Consider the following 10119-nt stretch of genomic DNA (forward strand, 5'->3'; position numbering starts at 1 on the left):
CAAATGTAAAGAACATTTTAGATAACTATCTAAAAGACTTTGTTATGTTGGTCGTCGACACCATCTCCATGTTTGTAGCCTAGGGTGGGTCCTGAAGGGGCCCTACCTAGGGGAGTTCCTGGTGCCAAAAATATATATATATATCAATGTACTTATAAATGCAAGATGTGGTGTTGGATCCATTATTTAAAGTTCTGAAGATATAGCATGACAGCATGCATCAAATCATTTTTAGAGGTGCCAAATGCTATATGTAGTAAACCTATAAATGCTCACTGATTATTTGGAACTCCCAATTATAAAGTCAATTCTTTCCTTCAATAAGCTCGCATATGTTGCATGTAATTCTTTTGCGTGCTTCTGACAATTTTCTACTACACACTGACGATATTTATCTTTCAGTCTTATTTGATCCAAGTTCGTATGTTGTTCACTAATATTTGGGTTTAGTTACATGCATTACAAAAAAGAGCAAATTCCCAAATGAAGTGAAAAATAGTACATTTAAAACAATCCCAAAAATAATGGCATCAGAAACTAGTCTGAGAACGTAGCTCGAGAAATCCGCTAGTCTCTACAACAACCAGTGGACAAAGCAGAAACACACATAGATAACTCACGAGCACACTTTTGAAGCATAAATTCATCCAGGAAACAATACCTAACGTACAATGCCATTCGACAAAGATATTATTGGCCAATAACATTGCGACTAAAAAAAGTGTGACTCGAGACAACCCTTAAATAAAAGGCTCGGAATTACTACGAACCTCCATATTAAAGGGGCGAGCTTAGAATTACTACGAACCTCCATATTAAAGGGGCGGGAATTACTACAAACCTCCTTATTAAAGGGGCGAGCTCAGAATTACTACGAACCTCCTTATTAAAGGGTGAGCTGGGTGAAATTCATAATAATCTACTTCCCTTATTAAAGGGCGAGCTGAGTGAAGCTCGTAAAATATATTTCCCTTTTTAAAGGGCGAGTTTAGTGAAGCTCGTAAAATCTACGTCCCTTTTTAAAAGGTAATCTCATGAAGCTTAAGAAAGCCTACTCCCTCAGCTCATGTAATTCGGGCAAATCAGCTTCCTTATTAAAGGAGTAAGAGAGGTCAACCAAAAAGAGGTCGCCCATCAAGGGTTAACCTAAAAAGAGATTGATTTCTGCCAAAGAAACGTCACTCAAAAAACCCTTTAACATTCTCGATGCTTGACAAGCAAGCATGAGAATGGGGGGCAACTGATGAGGATAAAAATAATAGGCAACTCAAAAGTCAAATGAGGCATAAAATGAGGGTAAGGGATTTATCCTTCCCCTCTATCTGTATGGAATTATAAAAAAATATCTGGTTACCATATGTAACGACAATTACCATTCTTATAAGAAGGAAACAATATCATTTTGGATGGGGGAGAATCTCGTTTCAACAACCACTACCAATAATACTTCTATTAAAGAGATGATGGGTCAACCTAAAAAGGTACGCCATAAATTTCATATGTAATGCTTATCGGATATGGAATCGTCAAATACTAACTTGACCGTCGGAGTGCACCCGGCCGGCACCACGCCGGTCATCACTTCTCTTGTCTTGCAGGAATCGCCAAGGGCTCCGGAGCGTACAGATTCTTGCATCAACAAACAGAGAAAAGAAAAAGTGATCCTATAAACACCGGTGTGTTACCGGTGGAGTAGGCTCCGATAAACAAGTCAATGGGCGGAGTAATCTCTTCAAAGAAATCAAGAAATTGAGTTAGGGTTTATTGCGTACCTCCAAACGTCGATTAGCCCCCCCCTATTTATAGGGCTTTGGGTTAGGATGTTACGTAGAGTCCACGTCGTCTTTAATCCTTATCATAATCTGTTGGCGTAATCCTTATCGTATTCTGCAATTCTTATCGTAATCTGTAATCCTTATCTTAGTCGTAATTATTATCTTAGTCTGTAGAGCCTATCTCAATCTTATGAGATAGCGCGTTACTTTAACGATCTTCCCCTATCCACGGGTAGTTAAATTATAATCATCAGTTGCCCCCCGTTTCGGAGGATTGCTTGTCAAACCACCGAAACGTTATTTCCAAAATATGACATAATAACAAATAGTTGGAATTGAAGAACCGTTCACCCTGTATTTCTACAATAAGTTGGTTTGATTATGTCATATTTCCAAAATATGACATAATAACAAAAAAAATTTCTTTTTTTTTTTTTTTTTTGCCTTTGAAATATTTGTTGTAGTGCCACATTGGCAGGACCGTAGTGCCACATTGACAGTTCGTATATATGGCAAGCTGCCATGCTGGCAGCCTACCTTTCGGCACATAGGTAACTCATGTAGGGCTATCAGTGTGGTTGTCCTATTTGAACTCTGAATCTTATTCTACCTTGTAAAAGTAAATTCCTATGCAAAATAGCCCGCTGGGAGCTGCTTGTCCCTCACGAAGCAGATTTCTATTAGAATTCCACCAGAAATACTTTCCTTATCTGTTTACGTTCTTCTGCTATAAATCGAGATGGTTCGAGTAAAATTCATTCAAATTACTTCCATCTTCCAGAAAGCCAAGTAGTGCCAGTCGTAGTGATGTGGTAGGTTCCATGCCCTTGTTTTCTTCATTCTTCTATTTAATTCGTTGTTGCTTTTTCCTCCAACTCAGTATACCAAGACCAAAGTTAGAAAATTTTATAGGTCACTGTGAAGCTAGGCTCTTGCATACAGTAGCGTGTGTTACTGCCAGCATGTTTTACCCAGAATCCAACACTATGTCAGACGAGGAACACCACCAGTCGGATTCGGCTCCGTCAGAGACACATCTGGTACAGGATATAGCAGGCTCCCTTACCTCACAGGATCTGGATCGGATCAGGCAAACTTATTCAATTCCAGACAGTGTTGCTCTCAGACTTCCTTCACTTGATGATAGAGCGTCCTCCTTTTACCCAACTGAGATTTGTTTCTATGAGTCTGCTTTCATTGCCGGATTGCGTTTTCCAATCCCTCTTTTTATTAGGGAACTGTTGCGTCACCTTAATCTTGCTCCGACTCAACTCTCCCCGAATGCCTGGAAAACAATGATGGGTTGTTTAGTTCTATGGCGAGCTTGTTATAATATCTCGCTCACTATCCAGGAGTTTCTTCATTGCTACATTCCCAAAAGGGGTGACTGGTTGTACTTCTCCCCACGGGATAGAATTCTTATCTCTGGAAATTCCCTTAAGCACAAACCATGGAAAAGCAGTTTCTTTTTTGTTTCTGGTGATGGCTGGGAGTTCTTTCCTGATGAAAGTGCTTTCCTGTGAATAGGGACTTCCATTCCTCGTGCGTGGTGTAATCAGAATTCCACCGGTGAGTTGTTTCTATGTTTTAAAACTCAAAGTAAATTTTGTTTGAGTTATTAACAGAGTTGTTGTTCTTTCAGGCATTAAAGAGATTGCGATTTCATCTGATGATCTCCAGTGAATAAAGGAAGCCTTTAACTACCCAGTGAGGGACTGGTCTTCACTCGTGACACCTCAGACTTTGTTTACCCATGGGATTGGTCCTCAGCCAGTTGGCAAGTCCTCTGTAACTATATCCCAAAAACTTAATAAGAGGCTTCTAGCTCAGTTCAAAGAAGGCTCAAGTGACTTCTCACCTACTTCCCCCGCCAAGAGGAAAAAAAAGAAGCCTACTATTACAGCACAAAGGGTCTTACCTGTTTCAGTGGTTTCTCCACATGAATCCGACTCGCAATTCCCTCATCAGCTTGTGGATGGGACTATGCCACTCCTTAATGAAGCAGCAATACTCCCCTCAGATCCCTACTCTTCAGCAGCATCTGTTCTAGGCAATGCTCAACTTGCTTTTAAGAAGATAAGCGAGTCTTTGTCGAAGGAGGATATGATGTATCTGAATTCACGCCCTCCAACTGAGATTGTAGACCGACTCATGCATGATCTCGCACGGGTTAACTCTCGCACCATCCTCTGTTTTTATTTAGCTTTTCTTTTCCTCTTCATTGTAACTTTTTATTCCCACGTGCGTACAGGTGAATACACATGCGTATTACTTGTCGTGTCTAGCTGTAAAAGGAGGAGAGCATTACACCAATATGTTGGCTTCTACTCGCTCCCAACACCAAGCTGAGTTACAAGTGGAATGTGATAAACATGAGGTCGCTCTACAAGCAATGTTTGCTGAGTTAGAAACAGAACGAGCTTGTCATGCATCTTATGTGCAAAAACTCGAAAAGGAGATGTCCCAGAAACTAATGGTGGAAAGAGCCAATGCAGTGGATGAGTTTAAAGCCTCACCCACCTTCAAGGAGATTATGTCGAAAGCCTACTTTGATGGCTTCGAAGATTTTCGGAATCGTGCTGCTTCTGAATTTGCAAACCAAGACTTCTCTGTTATTCAACTAGATGAAGCGAGTGATTCCGAATAGGATAAATGTGTAGCCATTCATTTATTTGCTCCCATGTTTCTCTTTCTGCTTGAAACTTCTCTTTCTTTACAATTAGTTTCCATTTATATTTGTAGGGTTGATAAGTAGGAAGGACAGTTATGTTTTGCCATTGCGACTGTCGCATTATGTTATTTTATTGACATCTTTGGTTGGCTCATCCCTTTAATAAGGAAAGTAGATTAAGACGAGTTTTACTCAGCTCGTCTATGTAATGAGGTAAGTAGATGTATACGAGCTTCACTCAGCTCACCCTTTAACAGGGGAAGAAGATGTATACGAGCTTCACTCAGCTCACCCTTTAACAGGGGAAGTAGATGTATACGAGTTTCACTCAGCTCACCCTTTAACAAGGGAAGTAGATTACTATGAGCTTCACCCAGCTCACCCTTTAACAAGGGAAGTAGATTATTATGAGCTTCACCCAGCTCGCCATTTAACAAGGAAAGAAGATTATTATGAGCTTCACCCAGCTCGCCCTTTAACAAGGGAAGTAGATTATTATGAGCTTCACCCAGCTCACCCATTTAACATAAATATCTTAACATATCAAAATGATAATGAATTATTTGAAACAACTGATCCAAGTAGGGAATACTTTATTAAAGCCAAAGTTGATAACAAGGCTATTGAAGACATTCATTCGTAGAGAATAAAATAATTATTGCAACTAGAAGTATTAGCAAAAATAAATAATAAATTGAGACTAAACTGAAATTGTTTACTGATAATATTTCTTTAGATGCTCAACATTCCATGGGTGAGGCAGTGGCTTTCCCTTTAAGTCCTCCAACCAGTATGTTCCTGGTCGCTGACATCGCATAACTTTGTAAGGTCCTTCCCATTTGGGACCTAGTTTCCCTATGGTTGAATCCTTAGTTGCCTGAGTAACTTTGCGAAGTACTAAATCTCCTACTGAGAACCTCCTAGGCTTGACCCGAGCATTGTAATACTTGGAAACCTTCTATTGATAGGCAGCCATCCTAATCTGGGCTAGGTCTCTCCTTTCTTCGATTAGGTCCAAGCTTATTTCCAACTCCCTTTCGTTCTGCTTGGGCTCGTAGTGCTCCGTCCTAAAGTTGTTAGGCCAATCTCTACAGGTACTACGGCCTCACTTCCAAACGCTAAAAGAAAAGGGGTTTCCCCTGTGGGAGTCCTTGCAGTAGTACGGTAAGCCCACAGTACACTCGGCAGCTGCTCAGGCCACAGTCCCTTTACAGCATCAAGTCGAGTCTTGATCATCTGAAAGATTGTTCTGTTAGTGACTTCAGCCTATCCATTCGCCTGGGGATGTCTTGGCGATGAGAAATGAATTTGAATCCCGAGCTCGAAACAAAATTTTTTGAAGTCAGAGTTATCGAACTATTTTGCATTATCTGTGACAATCACTCTAGCAATCCCAAATCTGCAAACTATTGATTTCCATACGAACTTCCTTATATTGTTCTCTGTGATCTTGGACAGAGGCTTAGCTTCTACCCATTTAGTGAAGTAATCAACCATAACAATGGCATACTTAGTCTGCCCTTTGCCTTTGATGAGAGGGCCAATCAAGTCCATTCCCCATTGAGCAAATGGCCATGGTCCTGACATGGGAGTCATCTCCTCTGACGGTTGTCTCGGGATGTTGGCAAATCGTTGACATTTGTCGCACTTTTTAACGAAGTCAAGTGCATCTTTCTGCATGGTGGGCTAATAGTATCCTTGTCGGATGGCCTTGTTAGCAAGTGACCTACCCCCAGCATGGTTTCCACAAACTCCTATGTGGATCTCCCTTAAAATGTAGTCAGCTTCCTCACTAGAAACGCATCATAAATACGGCATGGAGAAGCTTCTCTTGTAGAGCACCCCTTTGATAAGTGTATACCTAGCTGCCCGCATCTTGACCTTTCGAGCTTCTGCTCGGTCTATTGGTAGCACCCCATCCTTGATATATCTGATGATAGGATCTGCCCATTCCACACTCAATATCGCTTGTTGCACTTCAATTTGTCTCTCCTGAGATATAGATGGTTCGTCCAAATATTCTAGTGGTATATTCTTATTGATCTCAGGTTCTAATGCAGTAGCTAGCCGGGCTAAAGCGTCTGCTTTCCCATTCTCTTCTCGTGGTATTTGATGAATTGAGAATCTTTGGAAGTGATTCTTTAATTCTTTCACCTTTTGTAGGTAACTCTTCATCTTTTCATCTCGTGCCTCATATTCCGCTTGAACTTGTCCAGCGACCAGCTGGGAGTCGGTGTACACCTTTAATTGCTCAACCCCTAGGGCATTTGCCACTTTTAATCCTGCTATCAAGGCTTCGTACTCTGCTTCGTTGTTGGTTGCTTTGAAACCAAACCGAAGTGCGTACTGTATACTTTCTCCCTCTGGGGAGATAAGAACAAGCCCCGCTCCGCTAGCCTGAACATTAGATGACCCATCCAGGAACAAGTCCCAGACTACTTCTGGGCCCATCTGCTCACTTAAACCTGGTTCTGTCAAAAATTGGGGTTGTTTCTCCTCTTCTGGAGGGGTAAACTCAGCTAAGAAATCAGCCAACACCTGAGCCTTTACTGCTGTTCTTGGCTTATACTGAATGTCGAACTCCCCTAACTCTACTGACCACTTCATCAGTCGACCAGAGCTTTCTGGCTTGTGTAGGACCTGTCGAAGGGGTTGATCTGTTAGGACCACAATTATATACGCTTGAAAGTATGGTCTTAGTTTCCTGGCGGACACAATTAAAGCAAAGGCCAACTGTTCCATCCTTGGATATCTTTCCTCCGCACCCCTAAGTGCTTTGCTCACGAAGTATACTGGCCTTTGGACCCCTTCTTCTTCTCGTATCAAAGCTGAACTGACAGCTGTCATGGAGACTGCAAGGTATATGTATAGTTCATCTCCCGGTATGGTTCGAGACAGTAATAGGGGAGAACTAAGGTATTGCTTTAGTTATTTGAATGCCTGCTCACACTCTGGGGTCCATTCAAAAGCCTTCCTTAGCACACGAAAGAAAGGTAGACACCTGTCAGTTGACCGAGAGATTAGCCTACTCAAGGCAGCAATCTTCCCTGTTAGTCGTTGTAGATCCTTGGTTGATCTTGGCGATCTCATGTCATTGACTGCTCGGATCTTCTCTGGATTGGCCTCAATTCCTCTTCTGCTTACCATATATCCCAAGAACTTTCCTGAGGAAATCCCAAAGGCACACTTGCTGGGGTTGAGTTTCATCTTATGCCTCCTAAGTACCTCGAATGTCTCCTGCAAGTCAGTCAAATGGTCTTTAGCTTTTAAGCTTTTTACCAACATGTCATCAACATATACCTCCATGTTTTTACCATTTTGATGCTTAAACATTGCATTCACTAGCCTCTAGTATGTTGCACCAGCTTTCTTGAGCCCAAACGGCATTACTTTGTAACAGTACAAACCTCTATCAGTGATGAAGGCCGTTTTTTCTCTATCTGAGGTGTACATAGATATCTGGTTGTATCCAGAATATGCATCCATGAAACTTAATAGTTCGTGTCCAGCCGTTCCCTCAACGAGCATATCGATTCTTGGGAGAAGAAAGCTGTCCTTCGGGCAAGCTTTGTTAAGGTCGGTGAAATCCACACATAGCCTCCACTTTCCATTTGCCTTTTTCACTAGGACCACATTTGCTAACCAGTCGGGGTAGTACACCTCCTGAATAAAGTCGGCTTTTAAGAGCTTTTCCACCTCTTCTGATATAGCCTGATTCCTTTCTGGAGCAAAAGTCCTCCTCTTTTGTCTGACAGGTTTGAAGTCAGGATTTATATTTAGGCGGTGCTCCATGATAGTGGGGTCTATACCCGGCATGTCTTCATGTACCCATGTAAATACGTCTCGATTTTTCTTGAGGAATTGAGTAAGTTCATCTTTGAGACCTGGGGGGAGTAAAGACCCGATACTCACTTTTTTCTCGGGCTCACCATCACCAAGGATGACCACTTCTAGCTCCTCTGTAGGTTCCGCTCTATGAAAGTCTGGTCTATCTTTCCCTTCCAGCCCTTCAATCGTAAATGCCTCTTGCGATTTTGTTTTTCTGAGAGAGGCGACATAACATTCGCGAGCCATTGTTTGGTCCCCTCTTAGCTCTCCCATACCATATTCAGTTGGGAAACGCATCAGGAGATGGTAAGTGGACGTGATTGCTTTCATGGCATTCAATGTTGTCCTCCCCAGGATAATATTATATGATGATGGGCAGTCCACCACTACAAAGTCTACCATTACAGTGACCTGCTTTGGATTGGCTCCTGCAGTAACTGGAAGGGTAAATACCCCCAGTGGATATACTTTGTCGCCTAAAAATCCCACCAGTGGTGACTTCATGGGTCGGAGCTTCTCTCAGCCAATTTTCAATTTCTCGTACGCCCTAAGAAATAGTATGTCAGCCGAGCTACCATTGTCTATCAGTATTCGTCGAACAGTGAAATTAGCAATGACCATGGAAACTACCAGAGGGTCATCATGGGGCTGGTGAATTCCCTTGTCATCTTCTTCAGAAAAGGTTATGACCGGTTCCTCAACTCGAGGTAATTTTGTTGGAGGACTTGTCATTCCAACTTCATTCACCTCTGAAAAACTCCGAATTCTCCTAGCATGAGCCCTCCAAGCCGAACTTGTCTCACCACCACCAGCGAAGCCACTCGATATAACTTTGATCTCACCCATTGGTTGGTGTTGAGGAGGGCGATCATCTCGGCCCTCCTGGGCTGGGTTGGAGCCTCCTTTTCCATTTCTAGTTGTGAATTTGCGTAAATGACCTTTATGAACAAGGTTCTCGATCTGGTTTTTGGGGTCGAAACAATCTTCTGTGTTATGTCCATGGTCCCGGTGAAACCTACAGTATTTATCTCGAGACCTCTTTGTTAGATCAGCTTTTAGCTTTGCCGGCCATTTTAATGATGCGTCATCTTGAATCTGCAGAAAGACTTTCTCTACAGATGTATTTAGGGGGGTATAGTTATTATACCTGCTTGGGCTCACTGGGCGGCGAGACGATCTGTCAGCCTGGTTGTTTGAGAATTTCTTGTACTTCGATTTCCTTTCCTCCCTAGTGCTAGGTGCTGGCCTCTTCTAATCTGACCTCTTATCTTCACCATCTTTGTTTTTTCGTGCATTCATAGCATCCTCAGCGTTCATGTGCTTCCGCGCTCTAACCATCAACTCTGTCATGGTTGTAGGGGCTTCCTTTGATAAGGAAAATAGGAAAATAGCAACCTTGTCGTCCACCTCTTCAACTTGCAGCATTTCAGTGTTAAAACGACTTATGTAATCACGAAGGGACTCTCCCTTCTGCTGCTTCACATTAAGTAAATGTATTACTGGTCTCCTGTGCTTCTGCCCAGCGATGAAGTGTCCTATAAATTGTTTGCTCAACTCTTCAAAGTTTTCAATTGAGCCTGGCTTTAATTTATTGAACCAGAGACGAGCCCAACCCTTGAGTGTGGTAGGGAAAGCCCTGCACATAATCTCGTCCGGTACGACTTGCAAATATATAAGAGCTTTGTAAGTCTCCAAATGGTCGAGAGGGTCCCGCGTCCCATCGAAGCTCTCAAGAGTTGGCCTCTTGAATTTGCTAGGTAGAGGACAACTCATAACAGCTGGGCTAAAAGCTAGGTTGGTCTTTTGTACCATATCGTTCACTGTAGCCTGGCCCTTCCCTTTCAT

The 10119-nt window shown here is 42.4% G+C and overlaps 1 protein-coding gene across 1 annotated transcript; it reads right to left on the minus strand.

Moving 5' to 3' along the window:
• Nucleotides 1-8793: 8793 nt before the first annotated feature.
• LOC132301590 (uncharacterized) lies at nucleotides 8794-10119 on the minus strand. The gene is made up of 2 exons (XM_059798831.1): nucleotides 9536-10119; nucleotides 8794-9289 (listed from the first exon to the last, which is right to left on the minus strand). Exons 1-2 carry the CDS (start codon nucleotides 10117-10119, stop codon nucleotides 8794-8796), a joined length of 1080 nt encoding a protein of 359 aa, XP_059654814.1.

The sequence above is a fragment of the Cornus florida genome, unplaced genomic scaffold (assembly GCF_030987335.1).
Source record: "Cornus florida cultivar Cherokee Brave unplaced genomic scaffold, ASM3098733v1 CherokeeBrave_3.0.0_Hap2_Chr03, whole genome shotgun sequence".
Taxonomy (NCBI): domain Eukaryota; kingdom Viridiplantae; phylum Streptophyta; class Magnoliopsida; order Cornales; family Cornaceae; genus Cornus; species Cornus florida.

Excerpts from the sequence above, each read along its gene's own strand:
- LOC132301590 (XM_059798831.1), bottom strand. The coding sequence starts at position 10,119 with ATGAAAGGGAAGGGCCAGGCTACAGTGAACGATATGGTACAAAAGACC. Across the intron at positions 9,290-9,535 it reads AAAGATGGTGAAGATAAGAG|GTTTCACCGGGACCATGGAC; the intron begins GTCAGATTAGAA and ends TAAATACTGTAG.